At 38.0% G+C, this 26,431-nt stretch overlaps 2 protein-coding genes across 3 annotated transcripts in view; both read left to right on the top strand.

Moving 5' to 3' along the window:
* Positions 1-26,431, top strand: part of ADCY1 (adenylate cyclase 1) — a 664,242-nt gene that overhangs the window by 159,580 nt on the left and 478,231 nt on the right. The window contains exons 19-20 of one of the 2 annotated variants that reach the window (XR_007906518.1): positions 1,663-1,787; positions 2,629-6,247. Coding sequence is in view for 1 of the 2 variants with exons in the window: in XM_051798873.1 (XP_051654833.1) it covers positions 1,663-1,787; positions 2,629-2,967 (464 nt within the window). In the remaining variant the exon portion in view is untranslated. Of the gene's footprint in view, positions 1-1,662; positions 1,788-2,628; positions 12,866-26,431 lie in introns of those variants that run through there. The other variant, XM_051798873.1, reaches the window with a different exon arrangement.
* On the top strand, positions 22,369-23,565 carry LOC127476242 (coiled-coil domain-containing protein 201-like). Its single transcript, XM_051798934.1, has 2 exons — positions 22,369-22,911; positions 23,453-23,565. Exons 1-2 carry the CDS (start codon positions 22,384-22,386, stop codon positions 23,537-23,539), a joined length of 615 nt encoding a protein of 204 aa, XP_051654894.1. The 5' UTR covers positions 22,369-22,383; the 3' UTR covers positions 23,540-23,565.

Genomic DNA, 26,431 nt, shown 5'->3' with positions numbered 1-26,431 from the left:
TATAAGGAATTACAATTATGTCCAATTCCAATGTGTTTACTTAATCTATGCACCTCTAAAAGGAAACTGCACGACTAATTTCATGCAATATTATGTGTGCCCATTCTTGTGGCTTATGCTGCTTTGCATTGCTAAACTGCTGAAAACTGGGTTTTAGTGTACTTAGCTATTAAGTTAAATCTGCAAAAGCTTTGTTGGCATTAAAAGTGTGATGGGAGCTTTTTGTTCACAGATGCCAGATCACCTTAACCAGTCCTGTTTTCTCCAACAAATCAAATCCTCTGGTCTTCACAACACAACCCTTCCCATGCAATCCTTTACACGTTATTACACGTCTTACCACTCAGAGTCCTTTCTCACAATCTTCTTAGAGATCACATTCCCCTCTTCCCCTTCTTCCCTGCATTCTGCTCCTCTCCAATGTTACTTCCACTGCTGTTCTCATTTCATTGCATATTCTAAACCAGATAGTTTTCTCCAGCTTCTTTCTCCACACATTTTCATGGCTGAATTGTGAGAATAGGCCTGACAAGGGAAAAACAAAAGTTGCTAGCAGTGTAAGATTGAGAAAGACCCAAGACATCAAAGGCAACAATAGGAGAGTTACACATATTTGACCTCCTGTACATCTTGATAATTATAAATCCTAAATTCTCTTTGAACTCTGTTATAACTGGTCTTTCCAGGTTCACAAAAGATCAAATGTGTAACCCCCATTCTTCTGCATAACTTGCCTGGGAAAGCCCTCACATGGAATCTTTTGCAGGGTTTAGTATCTGCAGCTCTTCAGGGCACTCAGAAGGAACACATACTCTTTTATCTTCCAAACAAGGTGTCCAATTCAGTCAGAAATGTAGAATCAAGCTCTGCAGTTTCCCAAAAAAAAGTGCTTGAGCCATTTTCAATCCTTTTGTCTTTTTCCTTATCTGAGTTGTCTAGTATTAATAGCCAATGTCACACACTTCCTGTACCCCAATCCTTGTGTCTTCCAGACCATTATTTCTGTTCCACTTGGAAAACCTCTGTTAGAAGACTTTATAAGTGCAACTGCAGTGGAAGTTGTAGGGACCAATTAAAGAACTAGCAGTTTGTCTTGTCTACAGCTAAACTCTGGACTAGCACTATTTTGCTTCTTTTCTTTAAATAAATAAAATCCACCAAAGAATCATATTTTTATGTTGTCTATCGTATTGCATGTCTAATAAGATATCTCAAGGAATGCCTTTGTTTTGTTTATAAACCTTTTGCAAATACAAAAGTCCAGTTGGCATTAAATTCAGCATAGAATCATAGAATATGCTGAGTTGGATGAGTCCCATCAGGATCATCAAGTCCAAATCCTGCCTCTGCACAGGACATCCTAAGAATCCCACCATGTGTCTGAGAATGTTGCCCCAAAGCTTCTTGAAATCAGACAGGTTTGGTGCTGTGACCACTGCCTTGGGGAACCTGTTCCAGTGCTCAACCACCCTTTGGGAGAAATACCTTTTCCTGATATGTAACCTTAATCTCCCCTGACTCAGCTTCATGTTGTTAATATAAATTATGTCCTATGAGCAGAAAAATTTTAAGGCACTTGTGTTGAGTCTGTTTTGTAGGATTCATGTTTCCCTTGGATAATATGCTGTAGTGTTTGAAACCAAACTCATTGTTTAATTTTAGGTATTAATGTTGGGCCAGTAGTAGCAGGAGTCATTGGAGCCAGAAGACCACAGTATGATATCTGGGGGAACACTGTAAATGTTGCCAGCCGGATGGATAGTACTGGAGTGCAGGGAAAAATTCAGGTGAGTGCATTCTAAGACAATTTTGCAAAGTTTACATACTTCCTGTTTTACATATAGTTACATTTTCAAGACCACTTAGAAAATGCAGCCTCACTTTATCTTCTTCTAATGAAAAGGGCAACACTCTCCAGCTGACTCAAGCATCAGAGATCTAGTTGTTTTCCATCTTATATGCTTCACTCCTTGGAGACAATGAAATCCTTAAATAAATCATTTCCCATTAGAAGAAAGTTCTCTGTTTCATTGCACACAGTTGGAGGCAAGCCTGGGAATGCTGACACTGCCAGTCCTGGTACTGTAGAAATTTTGCCTGAATAAGACCTACAGGGAAAGGATCTATGTTTGTTTGCATCTTACTGCATTTTATGTAGCTTTAAAAATTCCTTTGATACTTTGGATTGGAGAGGCGATGCAAAAGAGAACATTGTTGTTCTACTAGGGCTTGGCTAGAACCTATGTTGTACCTTTCAAAAGCTCAATGAGCTCTTGCAGTCATTTATCCAAAATACCTGTTTAATCTCCAGGGATCAAAAGGTCTTCTGCAGCAAATTAACATCACTGGAACTGATTGAGCTTACAATCTGGTTATACATTTCTGTTGGACGGAACTTAATGTGGCTGTATAATTATTCGGTTCAAGACCAGAAGTTCTGCTTTGCAGATTCCAGTTAGATTGGTCATCTTTACTTCTTTAAGAAAATTCTAAGTAAGCCTGAGAGCAGCTATAGGTGCTCATCCATTGTGCTTATGCATATTTCATGACAGAAAAGTAAAATAAAGCGGAGTGAGAAGTTACATGAACAGAAAAAAGTAACAGTTGTGTTTTTCTTTCTGTCTTCAGGTGACAGAAGAAGTTCAACGGATATTAAAAAGGTGCAGTTATGAATTTGTGTGCAGGGGTAAAGTGAGTGTAAAGGGAAAAGGTGAAATGTTGACCTATTTCCTGGAAGGAAAGGCTGATGGAAATAATTCCCAAACACGGTCTTTAAACTTGGAGCGAAAAATGTACCCTTATGGGAGGGCAAACATTCAAACAAAACTGGGCACCAGCTGTCCATCGGTGTCCTCAGTTGCTAGCTTTACTGCAAAACCTGGGCTTGGAGCAGGTCAAGCGTCTGCCAGTCACACAAATCAAACACTGCATTATCTTCCTTCTGTGCCAGCTGTGAAGGAGGCATAGAACAAAGGAGATTTGGTTGTGTCATCTGCAGTGAACTTGGAGAGCAATGGTTGACTGAATTTTTACCAAGTGGTCAGAGGTCATAGGCCATGGCATTAACCAAGGACCACTACAACCCAACCAAAGAGAACTTGGGGACTGTGTAACAAACTCTTGGGATGGAACATATAAGGGCTAGCAATTCTGTTAGGAAAAGTCAAAATGGGATTTTCTGGAAATGAGGAATATTTTCATGGCATTTTTAAAAGGTAGTTGAAAAAGATTAGATAAATGTGCAAGCAATTATTTATGTGTGTGTGTGTATATATGTTTTAATCTATATATGCACATATACAAACAGTTCTGTGTAGACTTAATAGAGGTTTATAGAGATAAACAAAAAATGTGTATTTATTTACACATCCACCTGCAATGACATAGTAAAGAGATTTCTTTCTGTCATAGCCAGCATTGTTGGGCCTGGGATTAGGAAAGCTTCATTTCACCATGGAATATGGGGCACCTGGAGACTCTCCAGGGCTACAGCAGGAGTTAGAGAAACTGTGCTCCCAGTGCATGAGTTAAAGCAATGAGAACAGTGTTTATTGTGCTGTCAATGGCAGGTTAATGAAGGCTGGATTCAGCTAATTAATAAACCCTATCTAATTTTTAAAGTTCTCCTTGCATGCTTCAAAAATTTCCAAAAGGTTCCAATCAAACCATAACACTAGGATATGAAGTAGGTAAACAACAGAGCTTAAAGTTTAGGCAGAAGAACAATATATATTCTTTCCATAAAAAAAAAAAGGGTGGTAGAGTTTAGAACTTACTGCCTCTTTGTAGGTCATTTGACTTTGTGCAAGACAGAGGAGCCACCCTGCAAGCACAGCAATATGCTTATGCAATATAGAAACATTCCTTTATGTACAGTGCTGATTTTTCTGAGGAGCAGAAGGATGGTATTATTTCAGGCTTTTAGAAATAGCACAGGTCTGGCTCAGTTCCAGGATTAGCTTTACCTTTCTAAACAGCTCAAAGAATAGTCCTGTGCTGGTGCCAAACATGCTGTTGCTAGCTTTGTGACATTTGTATGTTTGCCAACATAATTTTACATCTTAACTGATTTTTAAATTTATGCCACAGTTTTATTATATCTTGATTCTATCCAGGCTCACTCTTCAAAGCTGTACAATTATAGAAAGCTATAATTCTGAGAAACAAGCACAGTCAAACTTTGCCCAAATGAGGAGCCCTCTCCTGTGCCAGGAGAGTGAGGCCTGCTCTTAATCTGCATAAAAGGGAACATATTTTGACAGCTTTTTTCTTTAATGCAGCCCACATCCTATTGTCCATGGTTTCATCTTGAAACGCTGATTTGGATATGAAATGTGGAGTGCATTTCTGTACTCGAGGTGGGGGCAGTTGGTGTTCATCCTGTTGAGTGACGTACTCTATAGTCCAGTGCCATACTGTCCTGATGGGGATTCACAGGTTAACTAACCTCACTGTTTTCCAAAAGAGAAGCAAAACTTTACATTGTCTAAAAACATGCAAAACATCCTTTTAACCAAAAAAAACCCAATCCCTGTTCCCCCTCCAAAAAAACTCAAGACCAATAACCACCACCAACAACAACAAAATGAAAAACCCCACCCTAGACTACAGAAGTTGTCCAGATTGTACAATAGAAAACTTGTGTACTAGATTTCACATTTCCCTTTAGAGGGCCTATTTTATTACAGATTTCAGTGGAAAGAAGATTCTGAGTGATTCTTCTGCAATCAGCTTTTACTTTGGAACAGTCACTGTTTGTGTCAAAAGTATATGGACAAATACTGTGTCAGCAGATGCAAATAGTTAAATAGATGTTACAGGAGTTTCTGTTCTTCATGTAGCCACATCAGGCTACTGTGGGACTCCAGTGGTTTTCAACAGGGTTTTAAATTAATTTTTATGTACCCTGTCAGCTAGGTGCTTCATTACAAAGCTAGCAAAGTTAGTGTTGTGATTAAAGTGACTATAAAAACCTGAGAACTGCTTCCTAACTGTACTGTACAGGGTGTCTGCATAGTGGTTGGTCTGTAGAAAGTCACTGCATTTCTTTATCTCCCTAATAGCTATCCAGTTCACAGCTATTCTTCTAGAATAATTTATTTCTGGTTTTGAGGCATCCAAAGCCATTTAAATAAATACATGTAGAGAATACAGATATAAAAGAACAAATATTTACATAATTAAACTGAATAAGTGGTATTCATGTAAAGCACACTGCATATTTATGTTGTCTAACTCGTTTGTATGAACTAAATTATCATGCAGTTAAATATTTAACAAAGTTGGAAAGCATTATATGCAATAGCAATAATCACTCAGTTCCACTCTTAAAGATTCCATGCTACTGAATTTTTGAATCAGTGAGTTTGGTATAATTTCAGTGATAATAATAAAATGAAAGAATATTCAGATTCTAGCATCAGATCTGGTAGTACATGAACACATCGAACAAATACACTCATTGACCGACCCAAAAAGTTTGCAATGAAATTATTTATTTGTTATTATTTTTATTAGGCCCAAGATATAGGCATCTTGCTATTGCTTCTTTGATCACTAAATGGACAGTGAGCAGAAACAGATCCCCTCTGTTAATACTTTTGTGACTGCTCTCATTCACAGCCCCATTCTCAGCCTGGTAATGTCACTGGAAGATCATGTAGCAAGGTAAATTTGGATTATTTATTTTAAAAGATTAGCAGGTGTTAGTAGAAAAGGTCCGAAGATTTTCTAAGCCAGATTCTCCTTTCCAACAGCCAAATGAGGCATGTGACTTTTGTAAGAGTGTTTTCTATGTCGAATGGAAAGGACCAGACAGGCACAGTCCATCATCAGCTTCTCATTCGGCACTTTTGCAGGAGGTTTGTGCCTCCCAGAGCAGGTTGAGTGGACCAGGATGGCTTCTTGGTAGTGCAGGCAAGCTAGTGCACATGTGCTAGCTTATAGCATCAATTATGGTGTATTTGGAGTCAATTTCCATGAGTCATAGAATCATGGAATGGTTTGAGTTGGAAGGGTCCTTAAGGAGCATTTAGTTCCAATTCCACTGCCATCGGCAGGAACACCTTCCAATAGACCAGGTTAACACTATTCTCATTAAGTTCATCATCATTAACATCATTATCCTGTCATTAATGTTTTTCATATTTTTGTTATGGTTGTTGCTGGTTTTACTGTGGGGAAAACTATATATTACTATGTAGTCCTAGACTGACCAGTACAAAGTCATGAAAAAAGTTCAGCCAAGGTACAAATCAGTAAAAAATCATGTGAAATTGATAGGCAGTATTCAGCAGCCATTTCAACAGGAAAAAGTAAATGCCCATTGAAATCATGATATGGTGCAGCTGTGCTTTTACCTTTATGCTTTCCCTCCCTATTCATATAATTTTTCCCATTTTCCTCTTCTGTGTAAATTTGTTTAAGTCCAGCTTTTGTGGGACAGCTTTAAATAGCATATTTAATCTCTCTGCCCTTCTGCATTCTTTGACATGTCAGTAGGTTTCATGTGTGGAAAGAAGGGGAAAAATATATGGAAGTAATATTTATGAAAACCCCATAAATGCACATTTTCTGCCAAATTAGAGAAGCTATCTGAGGATAGTAACTTGTCACATTGTGGGCAGAATAGTCTCCTGTACTTCTGTTCACTGTTTTGTGCAGCAGGTAGTTTGAAACAATTAACAGATATAAGCCCTACAACAAAGTGATGCCATTTTGGCATGTCAATGTCTATTAACAGCAAGCACAATATTTCACATCAATTTGCACATTTTCTCTTTCAGATAAGAGTAATAATTGAAGTCTTTCATTCTTTATATAAGGATATAAGCATCAGAGATCTTTAGTCTTGGGAGTTAATTTCTAAGTGTTCCTATACTACCTTTATCTTCAAATGATTTTTTAATTATTATTCTCTGCTGAAATTGCAGACTGGTTGAATTACTGGCTAGATATTTCCAAACGTATTCCATTTACATTGACTAGAAAGCTATTTTATCCAGCCTGTAAAATGTGTAGGTTTTTGTAGCTGCTTCCCATTGTGGTAAGTCACACACCCTTATCTTCACCAAAACACATGTGAATGCTCCCTTGCTTTCTCTAGGTGAGACCAAAAGACAAAAGCTTCAACTTGTTAGGGCTGGATCCACATCCCCTATGTACCCACAAGGCCTGCAGCAATCACCAGGAGTTTAGCATGCTTGTGAAGGTCAGGAGTTGAGCTTCTATAGGTCAAGTTCTTCTTTGGGTTATAATGATGTCTCATGTCAGTACTGAACTGAACATTTTAAAACACTGTAACCAAGAGTATGTCATGCACCTAAATCTCTTTCACGCTTTTGCCTGTAATTTATCTGTAGGGCAAAATAAAGTACTTGGGAGTCACTTTTTTAAGGGAAACCTGTGCCATTTCAGTGCTTTGAGGAGTCTGAACACATTAGTAAAGTAGCATGAATCATTTTCATTGGATTCCTGCTTGTAGCAGAAACAATGCATTTTCTTTACATCAGCAAGTCCAGATTCTGTATGTGTTCTGCCCAGGCAGGAGGACTATTTAGCCATAATGTTCTTTCAAGTTAAGAGTTTTGTATTACAATGAAAATCAACATTTTTTAATTTGTGATAAACCTGTATTATAATGCCTTATTTATTTTTAATCTTGTACAGTGTTACAAAACAACAGAAAACATAGGCCTTTCATGTATTATTCACTTTAAAAGATGTATTGTACTATGAAATTTTGTAAATAGTTTTAGCTTGGACAGGTAATTGCATGTACACTTGTATAAAAAGAGGCAAAAAGGCACACTTTTAACAAAAATTAATGACTTTTGTAAGAGACATTTTACATGTGCATGGAGATTATATATCCTTTGAAAATGGATGTCCTTTTGGTTTTCCTTGCAATCTACTGCATGCTATTCATGCCTGACTTCAGTAAAACAAAACGAACTAGTAAGTTTTCCTAAATGTTTTTAACATATCACTTCTGGCACAGTTAATCCACTAGTTGCATGTGCATTCAGCAAATCAAAATGCAAACAGCAAATAAAGAAGAAAAATAACTTAGTGATTGTGATCTGCCAACCTCAGTGTTCCAAGGTCCATAAAACGGTATATAAAAAGTGTTATCAACATCTAAGATGTCTTCATAAGGTACCTTCTGGTCACTAGAAGCAATAAACTACTTACTGTAATATAAAAAGCAAACAGATATTCTAGTTCATAATGGTATAATATCTGACATTCAATAGGTATTCTCTGATACTGCATTTTTTGTAGTATTTTCATCACGAAGGACCAAGTGTCAAATCTGTCCTTGCTGTATGCAGGTGCAACACTGTGGAAGGTAGGGGAGGTGAATTTGGCCCATTGATGTTACCCAGAGTATTCCTCTAATGTGGTAATAAGTTATTGTATGTGAAAAGTACATAATTGTTTTCCTGGATACATACATACATATATATATATATGTATGTATATTTTTTATATATATAAATTAATTTTGTTGCCTTATTTCTGTTAGCTTTTTTGACTCATTTTCCAGATAGTTTCTATTGCTAAGCAGAAAGTATTTAACAAAAGTACTAGGATTCATTGAATTTATCTGGCTTTGAGTCATCTGGATTCTGTGCTGATGCCATGCTTATAGTGATGCTTCCCTTAGGCATCACAGCCTAACCCTCAGCTTAGGCCCATGTCAGCTAGTGACATAGGAATAAGAAATCAGTATCCAATCCTCTATCTGATTTTTTCCATAATGCTGCTAAACAAAACCTTAAATTCTGGAGGTATTTTTCATGCCTCATTTTCAAATTGTCGTATCCGTTTCACTACAACTCAGGATTACTTCTCAAATTACTTATATAATTGCTGTATTATAAATGAGGAGTGTTGGAGGAGCATAACACTGATTCTGGTAGCAAAGGAGAAAGGGCATGGAGTATGAATACTTTCTGCTTTGGATAAGGACTTCCTGTATTTTACAATTTGAACTAGTTTTATAATAAGACTCAGAAATCTGTTAATTTGTTTGTTTAATCAGGTGACTGTAGGGTTAATTAAGCAGTACAGCTTCTGCAAGTACTTTTGTCATCCTAAATTAAGATGTATATTCATATAATATATCCCTGTTGCCTGCATACAAAAATCACTACCTTGTACTGATGATTGGCTTCATTGCAGTAGTTAATGGCTTCCAACAGTCATAAACTAACTTCTCTCAAATTCAGTGGGTTTTATATCTCACTGTAGCATAATTGTTGTGAATAATGACAATCTGGACACTGCTTCTCTACCCTAACCGTACTTATGATTGGCTTTTTCCAGAACTCTGTGTAGACTATTTTTAGCTCTCTGTTACTTTTAATCCCAACTCTCACTGAGTTTTCAGGCCAAATCTAAATCATTAATAAATATATTAATGTAAATAAGTATAAAAAGTACATAAAAGGGAGGGGCTGCTGTTGCTCTTTAATTACTCGTTAAAATATCGCGCTGCTTAGGTGGCCTGATGTGACTTACAATCTGATTGGTGCAAAGACAAAAACAAGGAAAGAAGAAAAAAAAGAAGGACAAAGTTAGCAAGAGTACAAAATAACAAAAAAAGAAGCCTGTGAGATAGCAGTTGCTGAAAGAAAAATGTGAAAGGCCATTAGTCCTTTGGAAGTCAGTGGTAAAACATGGGATAGGTCTGAAGTATCTGAGCTGGCAGAGTACTCAGCGCGATTTGTATTACAACAAAAATAAGGCTTTAATGCCTGTTTTCTGATCATGAGGAAGCACTTTGAAATTTGAATTAGTATTGGTTAACATACATAACATATGTGCTGAAAGGACTTGTTTTTGCTTGTGCCTTACTGCATCCTGGAGGATCTGTTTCTTTATATTAGTATCCCCTTTTTATGCCTTCAGTGGCATCAGGCATGTCACACCTGCATAAAACTGAAGGAAGAAACAGTGCTGCAGCACTGTGAAGCTTTTTTACTAATTCGTTTCCTACGTTGGTTTACTATGAACACCTATGTGAATGCAAGGAGTGCTCCAATTATTTGTGGAGGGTGGCCATACACAGGTATATGTGGGTCCAAGCTAAAGAAGGGTAGATTTCCTAGAAAGCTCAGCAAACACAGTAAGCCCAATTGTGTAGAACATCTGTCCAGATAGCTTGGAGTTCCTTTGAAAAAGTTGGCTGCCCTCCTCTTTAGACAGGCTTATATGCAACATGTTGACTAAAAACATCCAGGACTGTCACATTTGCTAGATGTAGGTTACCCTGCTGCTAGTAAAACAGCTAACAGTTCTTGTTGTGGTCTAAAGTGGGCTTTAATTACTGTGGTTATGAGCACTATCTTGTCTTACTTTCAAGTGCCTGACCTTCTGATTTAATCCTAGACCTGTCAATAGTGGTATCAGTTATGAAAAATTTCAGCTGTCACATTGAATTTGCTTAGGTGATTTCTCATGTCTTTTGCTCCTTAGTGCACATGGGTACAAAGGTTTTCTGTTCTTAGACTTCAAATGCCATTCAGGCAATATATCAATTTTCAATGAAATGTAGATGAAAATTAATTACCTGGGCCATCACCAAATTGCTTCATGATAATCATATTTTTAATTGCTACAGTAGAAATCCTTCCTTGCTTGGAATTCCTGCTTTTTTGTAGTAACATTACTGGGGTTCAATTAGGAAAAAAAAAAAAAGTAAAATGATTGCACTTGGACAAACCAAATGATGAGTTTCTTTTCAACATTCAAGCAGCTGGTCATTACATGGACGTAGTTTTGAAGAATGTTATAAGAAGAATGACAGCAATGCTTTTAGAGTTACTGTTCTAAAAGCCAGAATCCAAGAACAGTTACTATTTCTAGCACTAATAACTCAATACAGAAAGTCTTAGAGCAGTGGTATTATTTTCAGTGAAATTCTGACAGAGGTTAAAAACCTCTTCTTGAAGGTTCTTTTTCCATAATATACTTAAGTGTAGATTTATCTGTGGGCAAACTATCGGTTTGTACACGGAATGTGGATAATGGTGCAAAACAGTAGTAATACATACATTTCACAGTTTCAAGCAGACTCAGCCAAATTTGACCCATCTCTTAAAATCCCTGTGGCTAAAACTTGTGTCACAACAATCTGTCTGGATTTTATCCTGCTGGTAAGCTCTTGTATTCTTGCTGTCTGAAGGTTAATTTCTACCCTTCTAGTATGTCATTATACATTCTGCTTGGAAATGAGATGTTAAGTATTTTTCCAGTCTGTTAATTTAAAAGATTTAAAAGTGTTTTATAATTAATGTTCAGCAGCCTAAGGTAGGAAGCAAAAGACCACATGGCCCATGTGTTCTGCAATCAATATTAGCCTGCCTACACATGATGACAGAGTATATTGTAGGCTTATTTATAATTTTAAGCATCCTATATATATTTAAATGTAATAAATACCATAGCACTAAGAGGAGAAGGAGCTAGGCATACCTACCCACCTCTTAACACCACATAAGTCTTCTTCAGACATGAAAATGTGACCTGCAGCTTCTTGAGAGATTGATGCCCCTTCTACCCTTAACTCACCTTCAATGTGCCATCATATATTTGTTTAGGTGTTCACTGTCCAGTCAGGCCTGCTTTACCATCTCCCTCTATAGGCTGTCAAACTTTGTTTTCAAAAAGAAAATATATTTTAAAAAAGTAGATTTTTCATATAATAGATGTTTAGGGGAAAAGAAATAGCTTTGACATAATCTGGGTAGGAAGCAGTAGATATGACACTAAAACTGAAAGGGCAAAGTGGTGGGAATGCAGATGCCAGCAGCTGGCAGCAGGCTGGGCAGTAAGGCTTCAACCTGCCAGCAGGCAGAGCAGCATCTCTGCTGATGGGCCCAAAGAAGAGACAGAGATAAGCAAGAGTGGGGTAGCCTAATTCATGTTCCTTAGCAGTTTACCAAACCTGTGCAAACCTATTTCAAGAGCAGTCCTGTTGTCTGTGCCTGGATGCCACTCTCTATTAAAATATTAGAGTGAGGAAAGATACTGTCTTGGAGTATTATAAAGCTGGTTGAATTGAAACAAGTGGAATCTTATCAGCTGCTTAACCTGCAGATGTTTGCAGCAAATTCTGCATAGCTTCTGAACTAACTTGAATATTTGCTTGGACTTTGTGGAAAAAGAATTATTTGCATCCAGTAGAGATATTCCATTCCTCAAAGGGAAAACCAAATGTTTTATTCTCTCTATTTAATTGGCATAAAAAGTTTCAGTAGAACTTTTATTCCTGTTTACAGCCATAAAAATAATGAAAATATTAACATCAGTGATTATTGAATTATTAGATTAGGCCTTATTCTAGTGTCTATTCCTGCCCCACTGATGTCAAATAGGGTGTTACAATGACTTCAAAGGGACCAGGAGGAGGCCCACTGTATCACAAAAGAAACATCTACATAGGTAAAATGTATAGTCCTAGCTCTAAGGAATGAACTAGTAAGTCAAGATTTCATTATTCCAACTATTATAGCCCACTGAACCTATAAATAACCTTTTTATCTTTATAGCTATACCATAGCTATACCATACTATATATGTATGTATATACAGAGTACAATACAATAACTTAACACTGGGTAACTTCTAATGATTGATTAGCATTAATAATACGGGTCTATTTTTATGTAAATAGAATACTGTAGAGTATCTTCCAGTCTTTTTCAGGATTGTTAAATTGAGAAGAGCAATTGAATATTTGTCCTATTTTTATGTTAAAAAGTGAATGGACTGAAATGTTAAATGTGAATGTAAATTTCTTATTGCAACTTTTATACTGAGTGTTTGCACTATTATAATTTCTGGAATCTAATTAAAAATAAAGGAAAAAATTGCTTGAATAAACAGCTTTTTGAGATTATTGTTTTGGTTTTGGTTTGGCTTTTTGTGGGGAGTGGGAGGGAGGGAGTGGTGCTGTCTTTCAGAGGGTCCAGCTGAAGCTTCTCGTTTTTCAGACTAAGAACATGCCCCTAGAAATCCTCCAGTTTTGCTTTCAGAATTGCTGTGAACTGAAGAACCTCATGGGAACAATTCAACTCCCTTTTGAGTCCTGTTGATTTTCTGCATTGACCACAGTGGAAGCCAGCTTGGGCCAAGTGTGCCATTCATTGTGCAAGCAGAGGAAAGTAAACTGGCAAAATACCAGCCACATACACCAGAAGATGGGGAGGGGAAGCTCATCTCTCGCTTTTCACAAGACAGAAATAATTCGTCAGCTTGGGCCAAGTGCAGATTTTGGCAGTTTATATTCTGCAAGATATAGAGCCAACCTGAGTGCAAAAATGTGTAGGTTAACTTAAACTTTATTTGAAAACTGATAAAGTTGTATCAGGTAACATGCCTTGCAAGAGACTCACTAAGCTTGAGTAATTCAAATTAATTTGATTGTACCACTTCCGAATTACAGCAGACTCCTATTTGGCCAGCTCAGAGCAGAAGCAGAGGTGCTCAGGTGCCTCATTCCTGTCCATGCAAATATGGCGGTTTTATTCCAAATGCTAGACAAAGTCTCCTCAGCTGTTGTTCTTGGAGTGTGAGTTGTACAGAATTATTGTGTTGACAGGGAGTGTGATGGAAATGTTCTTGGTTTGCCCTTGCACCAGTGAGAAGTGTTTGAGGCCTTTCATAGCCATTTTTTTTTGTCTTTCACTTCTGAAAGACAGCATGCCAAATCTTCAAGTGTCAATCAGAACAACTGCTAAAGTAAAGTCAAAAGGATATAAACTGAAAATCTGGCCTTCATCTTTCATTGGACCTATTCTGCCACATTGGTACGTTAAGGCTTCCTCATAATACTAAAATGTGCAACCCTTCCAGTGTTGTTTTGGGGGATTTTATGTACATAAATACACACAGAGTTTTTTATACTTCTGTAAAAGTATATTTTATACTTGTGTACATATATGTACACTCACATACATATATGTTAACAAGATATATTCTGGATTAATGGCTCAGGTCATGACTTGGAAACATTTTTCTGCCATGCTCCATTACATAGCTGAATCACTTCAGAAACAGCATGAAAAATTATTTTTCTTAAAGAATGAGGCAGTATCAGTATTAGATTGCTTATATCCTCTGGTAGCACTTTTGGACATGAGGAATTCCAGAAAGACTTCATTTCTATAGCATAAACCCAGGACTAAAGCTGGGGTTCTTGTCCAAAAGCATTACCAGAGGATAGTGTTGATTTGAAACAGGCAGAAGAGGAGCATAGAAAATGAGAACATTATGTACATCCCCTATTGTGTACATTGGTGCATTGCCATTGTATCTATATCAAATTCTTCCAGTTTTGCAGCCATTCCCTCAAGCAATGGGTCACCTAATGCCCTGTTTCTGCTAGCAGAATATGATGTTCAATGGAAAGAAACAATTATACAGGTAATGGACCATATTCTTGTTTGGACTATTCTGATGAAAAAAAAAATTCATAGCTGTAAAGTGAGCCACATAGGAGAAACTGTTTGTGACAATTTTAGCTCTCATTAAACCCACTGAACTGTGAAGAGAGCATTTCAGGATGGGTATCATGGGGTATAGTCAGGCTACTTAGGATCCCTGATCTGATCCTAAACATCCAGTCCTGCACAGATTATTTCTGCTATCAGTTTCAGCAGTAGTTTGCATAGGTTTCCACGCTCAAAGCTCAGAGAATAGAAACTGGTTTTTAATATTACATTAATATGAGCCTCCCAGGCTTATGCTGTTCCTATATTTATAACCAGACACTAGTTGGCTATTAGATTTAGCCATAGAGAGCTAGCAATGAAGAAGTAGAAAGAGCTAATGATGTAGTCATTATTATCATGAATATTTACATTGAATATACAAGGCATAGTCTAAAGATGGCAATGATGGCTTTCATAGAGGCAGCGTAACATATCAATAACTACACCATCACAGATGAAGCAGATGATCTTCCCTACCAGAAATGCTCTGCTTCACTAGGTCAGTGGGACTGATGAATTCATTAGCTTTCCCTCATCTCAGACCACCTGGGGATTCATCTGCACAATTCTACTGCAACAAGAAAGAGCCATTGATACTCACCTGGCCTTACCTCCTGCTCAGGACTACGTTCAGTCTGGCCACACTACTGCACTGCACAAACACAGCATTTTTAGTTTATTATTAGATGTAATAAAGTAAAACAAATCCATCATTTTCTGGTCGCTGAGAGATTTGAAGTCAGACATTTGTTTGCCATTGACCAAACTGTGCTCATACTGTTGCCAAAGGTCATGAAAGCAGCACCAACTGTTTTCCCCTGAACTCTATAGTTACTCTGTATGTTTATTGAACTTTGGCAATACTGTTATGTGCTCCTCAGCAGCACTGCCAACATAGTTAGAAAGGAGCAGTCATATCAGAAAAGACACAGCAAGTTACTGAGGAAAGGTCCCAGTTGAACATTAACTCAGATTGACTTCTGGGGTGTAGAAACATGTAGAAAGTGTATAGAACACCAACTAGTGAATAAACAGCATGCAGACAGAACACATTGTGGCACTCTGGTAAGACTGAAGTGCATAAGCATATAATGAAGAGGAGTCATTGACGTAATTACAAAGGCAGGTGGTAACGCATTGATTTTATCAAGGTCAGTGACCTCTACTGCTATTAAAGAGCACCTGGCTTCTTACTACGGAGGGAATTAGGCTTTTTGAAGTCAAATATTGATCCTCCAGACTTCTGTATAAAAAAGACAATTTTTCTCAATTTGAAATCTCCCATAATGGTTTTAGACTGACTACTATTATAACCTTGTTTAACCAAGAGAGGAAACAATTTTTAATACCTTAAGGTTTTATAATTCATCTTCATATAGTGGCATCTTTAAATATGTACAAACTAATCCTCCTTTCACATAGACACCAAGCACTGCATCTGAAGGTAAAGATGGTCCAGACTAAGAGAGGACATGGCACTGAACTTGTCTGTAAGGGGTAAAGGTGTGCTCCTTAAGGCTTTTGTTTTCTCAGTCCTAATGGTACATTAAAGCAGAAAAAAAGTAGTTGTTAGAATACTATTTTGAATTCCCTGCAATTGGTGGACCTCAGTGAAAAATTTCGAACATTAACAGCCAAATTAAAAGCATTTAAAACTATTTAAATGGTTCAGAGACAAAGAGCCAAGTGTCATTGTTTCTTAAGCTCTTACTGAAATGAATCATATGGAAACTGATTTAGATATTTAAATAAGGGTTTGACTTTCCGAGCAGCAATGAAACCACTAAGTATTTCAAGACTGTGGCTTTGAGTGCACAAAATCAGATTTGTTATCCACTTGGACAGATTTGGTCACAGCAGCCATACCCAAAACCTGTAGAAATGTATAACCTGAAGCACACATCATGACTCAGTGTATTGCTAGTTCAGAGCCATTTTTTTCTGATAGGTTATAAAATCTCTAAACTATTTATCCAGAATTCCCTAAAATCTTCTTCTCAGGGTGCTTATGAGGTGCTCCTGTGACCAGCCTGGAGTATGTCACACATAAGTGTGTTCCTGGACACAGTGGACAAAGACATTGATGTTACCTCTTGACAGAAAAAGGTCATTGTCAGACTGAAAGATGGGATGTTCCCGCAGTTGCAAAGGTACCACTTCCACATTACCACCATAAATAATGCCACATTTTTCTTCAGTGATCATAACATCATAATTCAGTAGAATTCTACCAGTTGTGAAGAAAGTCACCCAAAAGGCAAAATCTCTAAAGTGGCTGGAGAGCAAGATCTTAAACGTACATAATGCTTCTCAGGCTCTGTAAAGTTTGTTTAACAGTCTACAGAGGATTCATATAGTCCTGAAGGTTTCAGTGAAGGTTTCAGTAAAGGTTTTGCTGGTGAAAGGGCTGGAAGGCATGTCCTATGAGGAGCAGCTGAGGACACTAGATTTGTCTAGTTTAGAGACAAGGAGGCTGAGGGGTGACCTCACTGCTCCCTGAGCACAGCTTCCTGAGCACAGGAAGGGGAGAGGGAGGCGTCGATCTCTTTTCCATGATAGCCAGTGCCAGGATGTGTGGGAATGGCTCAAAGCCACATTTGTCAGGGGAGGTTTAGACTGGAAATTAGGAAGCATTTCTTTACCAAGAGGGTGGTCAGACACTGGAACAAGCTTCCTAGAGGAGTGGTTCCTGTGCCTGTCAGTATTTAAGAGTCATTTGGACAGTGTCCTTAATCACATCTTTTAACTTTTGGTCCATCCTGAAGTGATCAGGCAGCTGGACTGGATGACCATTGAAAGTCCCTTCCAACTGAAATATCCTATTCTATTCTATTCTATTCTGTTCTATTCTAAAGTGTCTTCAAAACACATATATAAAATGTATGTCCCCATTGTTTACCCTATCACAAAACTCATAATTCTCAGTAAAGCCTACTGAAATAAGTGGAAAAAGTGCTAAGATGCTTTTGAAAAGTTCCACTGGCTTCATCTATGCAGCTTTATGTACCTGAAGAGGTTAAGTCCACAGGCAGAGTTGGACTGTTTCAATGTCTGTGGCTGCCCAAGGAGCTTACTGGGACAGAATCTCTTCTCCTTTTGCCCACTGTACCATAATGCTTTCCATGCCAAGGGAGGCACTATTCTGCAAAGGTTAGTTCATGATGAGGCCCAAGTCCTCTAAATCTTTTAGGAAAAAATTTAATTTCCTTTCTTTTTTATTTTTTCTTTATCTTTCCCATTTCTTTAACATTTCTTTTAATTTATTCTTTCTACATGATTCTAAATTTAGGAAAGCATTTTCACCTTTGTACCTCTCAATTTCTTCTTCTATTTTTAACTCCCCTTTTACTCCCTACCACCATTTATATGCTTCCTCTGGCTCTTCCTTCTTCCTTCTAGTGCTTCAAACAAGAGTCATCCCACCATGGGTCATCAGAGTAGAACGTTGAGCTTTACTTACCACTCCTACTTCTTATTATGTACTTTGTGGAATCCCTCTCTACACCTAAAAACATCAGAATAGAGCAAGGAGAGGACCTGATACTGTTCTGCCCAGGAAAGACTGCACGCAGCTCCTAATGGCTTGGACACATGCAAGATGTGAGACTTCATGAACTAGAATTACATATCCAATTCAATAAATTATGTTAGGGAAACATATGAGCCAAGGGTTGTTTCAGCATCCAAGTTCCCTTCAGGAGAACTGTTTGGTGCCATCATCAGAGTGGGAAATGAAGAAATGAAAAGGGCAGCAAATGAATACTCATAGTCTCTTCTGGTCTCACAGACCAGAAGTCAAAGGAGGAAAGGTATCCATTTTTGTCCCTCTATGTATGTTATTCCTTGGTAAACTGAAAAATAATTCTGGTTTTGCCCTGTTCCTGTTTCCTCAAACTCCCATGTCTCTGAAGTGAATTCATGCATTTGAACTGGAATGAAGGGATGAAATTTGAACAAAACACTGTGCTGTTGCTATATTCCCCACTTTTATTGGTTTTGGAAGTAAAAATATTAGAATTAATGTTTTTCCCAAGGGAATGCAGTAAAAACATTTAAATTATTTCCTATGTAGGTTTTGTATTTTTGGAGCAAATTTAGAAAGGAGATGAAATTTTCTCCTAAAATGAGATCAACAAAAGAATCTTTCAGGACAGAAACATAAAGCCTTTATCAACATAAAAATGATATAATATATGTGGATGTACATAATAATATTGCTAGAAGTGAGTGTTGTCTTGCATTATACAACAAATGAGAGGAATGTGTGTAAATATAGACCAAAAGGCTGGATGAAGACCTATAGAGGTATTCTTTCAAAATATTAAGTAGACAATGCTGAGGGTGAAGATGGACATACCAAGGAATTTAGTAAAGGAATGATTCATAATAAATAGATGTGAGTGCAGGACACAGTATGTGTCATTCTTTGAAAGATGCAAGAAGCCTTCAAGGTGTCAGTCATGTCAGAGCTTGGGTGTTTAATGTTCATGCCCAAGGAGGGCAAAGCAGCAGCTGGAAGCCAAGGCCAGCAGGAAGCTTATCATGCAGGTCCAAACTGCTTAGTGTTGTTTGTGTCACTGCCTTGCTGGGAGAGGCGATATTATGTCCCGATGATACATCAGGACAGCGCAAACATTGTGACACCATGTCAAGACATCACTCTCTGTACTGTATAAGGAACTGGCTTGCTGAGCTCTGCGAGGCACAGTATGGCTGATCTGGTGGGTTTGCTCACCAAGCCACAGGGTTTGAAAACTGACTACAAATATTCAAAAAGAGGTAAACGTTGGTCTGTGTTTATAAAGGACTGAGAACTTTTTTTTTTTGCCCAGCCACAAGTATCTCAAAATAGTTTTTGTTTAGTTCTCGAAATATTCCTGTAGGAACCTCCCCTGGGAGTTTAGGAAATAAATAGCTTATCCTGGACAGACTATTTATTTCCAAGATGTTTACTCATGCAATCCATGTGATTGTAAAGTGCCTCCATTTCTCAAGCTCTCTTTCAGTTCCTTAGGGGCGCATAATTTAAACCTAGCAACTTTCCCCATATACTGACAGACTGTTATTCCTAAATATTGAACTGGTAGCTCCAATTGTCTATTCATAGTGCAACTATTAATGTGGCAAGAGAGGGTGGTTTATGATTAAGTTTGAAATGCCCAGACTCCCTGGAACCACAAGTTCAAATCCCTGCAAGATCAGCGCTTTGCCCCTCTGTCTGCACTACATGCACTCTACAATCTCAAGTCACCCACAAAAAGACCTGAAATTAGGTCTGTCTGATCAACTTATATTGTAAAGGTCCACAAGTCATGCGTTGTCAAAAGGGGCTACCCCAATATTTGTGCACATGCTCCCTCACACCTGTGCTTGCTCAATAGCATTGTGATAGCTAGATGTTTACTGCCACCCGTCATAGAGCTGACTTGTAATTCAGTGCGGATGGTGCGGTCCAACTGCTTTTCCATTGACAAAAGTTATGGTCCTCCTGAACCATACCTTTTCAAACCAATGTAATTCTAATCTAAGAGCCAATACTTTGAAAACACATGCTTCAAAATAAAATGCTGCCAATTAGCTGTTAGCAGCAAGCACTGTGAAATTCACACTGCAGTAAAAAAATTTTCAGTTTATTCTCACTACCTGTTTTCCAAAAGAAGAGCTTTTTCATGGCAGATTTAATACTAATTTCCCATTTATTTTTTGAGCAAGAAAAGCAGTGAGAACTTAAAATCAAGATGGCAACAGATATACTTCATCAACATACAGCCATCTTGCAACAGATTCTCAGTGTTCCTTAAGCATCCATGTGAAGCCAATTAACCGATTTTTCTGATTGAAATAGACAGCAAGCACCAGAGATTAAACAACAATAAACATAGCATGTAGATAATTTGACTAGCCCATTTTCCTATGATTAATTAATTCTAGATTTCTATTCAGTAGCTTATTCAGTTAGCAGCACTGCTGAAACTCCTAAAAAATGCTAAATATGTTAATTAGGGAGTCTCTGCAGCAAAGGATGGCCAGGTGGGTAGCTAGCAGGTCTATAATAAGAGAAGCAGCAGCTGAAGCTAGATCACTTGAAAAACAGAGGAAGACAGAAGACAGAACCTGGTGGATCTGGTAAGCCTGTTTTATTTTATCAAATTTCCTGCAAAATGTATTCTCCTTAGTACACTCTGACATTCTTAAATAGTTATCTTTCTCTGTTGTTTTTAGACTTCTCATCTCCTTTATCTATAATGGTATTAGGGCAGAAAAAAATCTGTTGCTTGTATGCATGTATCTCTCAAAAGTACAGAGAAGTGTGAAATAAAAAAGTCATTGTTATTTTCCTTATAAGCTTTGGTTGAAAATACTTGTTAGAAACTAATTTAAGTAAAAAATATTTTTTAAGTGGCTATCTAAACTTTAACAATTAAGAGAAAAACATTAAAAATGTATAGCTGAGGTTAGGTTTGGGGGAGGGGTGGAGGCTGCAAACTCCTTATTCTTTCTTTGAGCTTAATCTTGTAAGCTTACTGCTAGTAAGCTTCTATGATAAAGACTAAGGGAAGTCAATCTGTCTAAACAGGAAAGGAAAAAGGCAGTGTCTGTAGGTTGAGTGCTGCTTATAACGTGTCACACGATAGCACTACTGAGAAGTGAGAGGAGAAATGGGTATCCAAATAAAAGTGATTATGGGGTACCCCTCCCTCTTTCTAAGGAGAAAAAAAATCCCAAACAAACCACAAAAGAGCTGATTTCTGCTGATAGAGAATCGGTTTCTATCTCTTGCCTCCTCTGTGTTTAGAAACACAAAGTGCATGTGAAACTCTCCTAGGAAACTTAAATCCTACAGTGAGGCAAAACACTGACAAGAAATGGAGAACTAATGCCTTTTACTTCAGCAAATATATCTCCCTGCCCTCCTGTGCCCCCTTTCATCATAATCCTGATGTCTTGCCCCTCCAAGTACAACCAACGTCTCGATCAGTTTAGAATATAAGCATTTATATACAGTTTAGAATATAAGCATTTAAAACATACTGCCCCCTTGCATGAAATATCTGAATTATCCCATGAAAGCAAAGAGTTGAACCGTTACTAAAAGTACTTAAATGCTCATCTAATTGAGATATTTATCTTAAATATACTTTAAACTGGATATTTTTATCTTGGGCTTCTCCAGGTGTAAGAAGTTGAGTTCCTTTTTGTTGGGGATTTGCAAATGGACAGGGAAAATGCTACTAGCAAAAGCAACCTTGCCATTGTTGTAAATTCAGTTGAAAATAGACTTGCACAAAATGTATTCTTTTAGAATCAAAGCTCAGGATCAACTGAAGTAAGCCAAATATCAAGTATGTAGGAGAGACTGGGAGGTTTGTGAGCCCCTTTAAAGAATTAAGAGAAACAAAATACCCACTGGACTAAGAAATGGCTGGGTGAATCCAGGAATTCTCTGCACATCTCTTAGGAGCACTTGAATTTTTGCTACACTGTGGTAATCTCTCTGGTATCTAACAGTTTTCATCTACATACACAGTGTTAGCAGCTGCAACCCCAAAAGTATGTTAGTTGTGTACTCTGAAGGAGAAAACACTGTCTTAATGATGCTGTGGTTAATAAAAAACTTCTAGCACATTTGGAGCTTCACATGTAGAAGACTGGAAAGTGTTGTATGTGTGACCAGCTGTCTTCTAATGTTCTGTTTTCCAAACCCTTGAACACTTATCTATACAAAGGATAAATTCCATGTAAAGACAGAATGTAGATGTGAATTTAGGAACACCTTGGATTTAACAGCTTACTGTTAAAAAGCACTTAGTATTGCATCTCTTTCTGTGTGAGCAATGACACAATCTTCATATTTTCCTAAGGCAATAAACCTGACTTCAAGATGTTGGAGGAAGATGATTCTTTTCTAAATGTTAAAAGATCTCTGAAAAAGAGAATGGTGAAACACAGCACCCCAGTGGACTCAATGCTTTCAAGAACAGATCTTACAGATCTGACAAATCAGTCAATCAAGGACCAAGATACCAGTAAGAGAGTTTATGGATCTCCAGTGCCAAAATCAAATACAAGTAGACCGTTACCTCAAGTATCATTAGTAAGCATTAACGCATACTTTCCTCATATGTCCCCCAAAAGGCTTTCAACAGTGTTTGACTCGCAAGAATTAAATAAAGAGAAAAGCCAAAGCTCTCAGCTTGTATTTTCTAGAAGGAGGCTTTCCACTGTGTTGGCATCTGATGAATCAAATCAAGAGTCAAGTGACGTGGAAACTCAAGCTACTACCAAAGCATTTGTGGAGGCTGCAGGAACTCACAAGAGTGGACCTTCACGGCTTGTTACTGGAATACCAGGGATTAAAGATCTCCCAATAGCAAAAACCAGAAAGAAGAAAACTGATAAAGCTCTTGTGGTAAAGGTTTTTAGTTATGCAATAGCTAATAATCTACCCCTTTCTTTGTTTAATTCAAATCGTAGTACTTTATAAAAAGAATGCTAGACATTGCAAATGGGATCTTGTGCGCAGTCCTTTTGATTAGTGTAGGGTTTCCTAGGGAAAGCTTAGATTAATAGACCTTATGCAGGTTTTGATTGTCTGTGGAGCACAAGAACTCAGTTGGCTTGAATTTTAATTATTAGCAAAGGGCCTGTGGAAAGCCCTTAGAAAGGATAGGGAGGCAGTAGATTTAGATTCTGTAGGTGGTCAGTGTGAAGCCATCAAATTCTGCTCTGGTTTGGTTTTTCCTCTGTAACCTATTGTTCATGGATGTGTTGAAAACTCAAGAAAACTTACTAGCTCTGAGAGTATAAGAGCTTCTTGTCTTAAAACAATGGAAAACTTCAGTCAAAATCCAGTTGGGTCATAATACCTTTGTATATGTTGTTTGTTTTTGAAAGCAGGGGACATCTGAATGAATTAGGTTAACTAAATAATATTTTCTCTTCTATAACAGAGAAAGAAAGAAAGAGAATGGCTACTTCGTCAACTTAAAAACATTGAAGAGGCAACTAAACATGAACTGATAATTGAAGAAGCTTGAATGGGGTACCTATGGGATTAATGCCGTCACATCCATCTTGTGGGAATAACCAGTTCCAGTAAATCCCACTCTTGACTACAATGCCTGTTAGACTTCCTCTTTCCTTCCAAAATGTTCTGTTGTTGTTTTGTGATTTTTCTTGTGTCTTAAATCTAGGAGAAGTCAGGTACAAATTAAGAAGTGCCTCTACATGAGAGCCAATCTTAATTTATAATGGCTGAAAGCCTGGAACAAAGAAGGCAAGGAGAACTTTGTATAAGAATCCCTCTTCATCCTGCCACAGCTCTTCCCTACCATACTTTCTTATGTAGTATTCCAGTCTTCTAGGGTTGCTGATGTTTCTTAAGTGACAAAGTCCTAGTGGTCACATAGAGTATAATCCTGGTTAGCCAAAGGAGAATCTCCTCATCTAAAGAGTAGTCACAGCTGATGCAATCTGGAATATTTTTGCTGCTAGCTGGAGAGATGAGGAAATACTGAGAGGCACCAAGGAGGGAGGCCTTGTAATCTAGAGATTACTAATTAACAACTGTTTTGAAGTTTTGGTTCAAAATGAGTTTGTCCCAGCCTTGGATTGTAAATGTAACTCATTGTTGCACTGGAGATACTTAATGCTCTTGTGTTTTGCGGGAGTATGACTTTTCTGTTTTTTCTCTGGAGCTGCTGCATGTCAGTCAAGAGGGGTGTGTTACCTGACAGCTGTATTGTCAAAATGGTAGTTTAGTTCACAGGATCTTTCTGAAGCATCAGTTAAGTGATGCAAAAACCCTAATATTTGTGTTAGTTCCTACTCCTGTCTGTTATTTAATCTTTAGGCTGAGTTTATCACTTCTAAGTGATCTATGGAGTGCCAGCAGCAGGAATGCAGAATGTATTTACCACCTACATGCGCATATTTCTGTACTTGTGTAGCTCTAGCATGTGTGCTTTCCTGGCTATACTGTTTTTTCAGCTGTTCCAGGCACTACCTAATTACCCCAAAGAGGAGAGGTCTGGTTCAGGAGAAGATGCAAGTTAAGAATGGAGGCAAGTGACACTTTTTCATTTCCTTCTCACACACTGTAACTTGTAATATCTCATGTTCGAGGTGGCAGAGAAGCAGAAGTATGTCCCAAGGCAACATTATGAGACAGGCTGACCCGTCTCATAACACAGCATCTGTGTTATGCTCAAAATTGTAAGAGTTGGAGTCGTGGCTTTAAAACCTCTCAGGATTTAAAAGGAATTGGGATGTTTTTGCTAATGATTCCTGAAGTGAAATTCCTCAGAGTTTCTCAGGAGAACAGCTTTATCCTCAGACCTGGCTTTCTGTGTAGCCAGGCAGTGGGGTGATGCTGTCCCTCAGGTCATCAGTCAAGGCATGCTCACTTCATTTGATGTTTAGTTAATGTTCTGGTATTTGTTTGTGTGTGTTACCCAGGCTGCTTGTCTGACCCCTACAGCTTCCTCTGGCAACTAGAGAGCTCCTGGCTGGTGTAGATCCCAAGCTGCTTTTGAGATAAAATAGGCATGGTTGCAGATGTGCTGCTATTCCCCCTGAGCTTGCAGGCATTTCATCAGTATCTATGATTTGTGCCAGGGGCTGAACTAAGATCAGGCAAGTGCAAGGTTAGTGTAAAACCCTCTTCTACCCCTGGGACAAGCACAGATTAGTCTGGCTGCATGACCCAATGCTTAATCCAAATGACCCAGTTCTATCTCTTGTTTATTTGTTCCTTCCCAGAGAGTCAGTTCCAGTTGTTCCTTCTTCAGGCTTCTCATCCTAATCTCAGAAAGTCCTGATACTGCTTCTGATTTCCTTTCTTGCGGTCACCTCTCAAAGTCACTCTTGTCTCCTGCCCATTCAGTTCCTTGGTCTTCAAATATCTCCGTCTAACGTCTTGTCCAATTTGGCCTCTAGTTGCTTCCTTTCTTATAAGATACAGAGATCTTCTGTCTTCCATGCCTGCTCTTTATTGCTGCATTCCTTGCCCATCTGATACCCAACATCAGTCTTTTGCCAAAACTCAGACTCAGCTGTCATACCCCTAAGTGCCTTTATCTACTTAGGCTGACTCCACTCCACGATGCTACGCCAAGTGGAAAGGTCAGCTGGGACAAGTTAAAGCTCTTAGGAGGCCAGGGATGTAGTTACTGGGAAAGTCCACCTCAGGCCCTGCTTCAGGCTACATCAAAAGGAAGAGAAATCCAGGGAATATGGCTACTTAACATTGGCTTTGTGCCAAATGCAATACAAAACTTCTGAAAATTCAGAACACACTAAATGCTGTGAAAGCTTTCCAGGGAACAAGGTTGCCACCCCGTCAGCTTCATAGAATGAGTTGGTGCCAATAAAACCTCCAAAAATTTCCTCTGTGGAGGAAAACACACTGCCCTGAATGGTAATGCAGAACTGACTTTGGGTCTTTTCAAGTTCTGAAGCTGTATCAGGCAGCCAGATGCAAAAAAATCAGGGCTCTCATGATTTTGGAAACTATTTCTATTTCTCCTCTAGAACATTAAGAAGAAATACAGAAGACTATACAGCATTTATCTTGTAGTAATTTAGGTACTCATGAATTTGCAAAAGTTAAAAAATGGCTTACAGTATTTAATGAGAAAATATTAATGAAATCAACTGGTGCTTCAGGGATTTTCCAACATGTGTCTGTTACTCTACATCGACAGTATCAATAGTTAATTATATTAAGCTAAGGGTCTTCAACCAGGCCTATGTACTACATTAGACCTTAGTGAATGATTTTTCCCAAAGAAAGGCTTGTCTCTATTAAACCAGCATGTTAGAGAATATGAAACTACATATATCAAACTACGTATATAAAACTATACTGCTGTTACTGTACTTCACATATAAGTAAGGGGGGGAAAAAAAGAAAAAAAGAAAACAAAAAA

Source organism: Manacus candei, unplaced genomic scaffold (assembly GCF_025592945.1).
Source record: "Manacus candei isolate 608988 ecotype Guabito, Panama unplaced genomic scaffold, ASM2559294v1 h1tg000049l, whole genome shotgun sequence".
Lineage (NCBI taxonomy): Eukaryota > Metazoa > Chordata > Aves > Passeriformes > Pipridae > Manacus > Manacus candei.
The sequence above is the reverse complement of the archived record's forward strand: the minus strand, read 5'-3'. Positions and strand labels throughout refer to the sequence as shown.

Coding starts and splice junctions, on each gene's coding strand:
- LOC127476242 (XM_051798934.1), top strand. CDS start 22,384: ATGTTGGAGGAAGATGATTCTTTTCTAAATGTTAAAAGATCTCTGAAA. Junction 22,912..23,452: donor AAACTGATAAAGCTCTTGTG/GTAAAGGTTTTT, acceptor CTTCTATAACAG/AGAAAGAAAGAAAGAGAATG.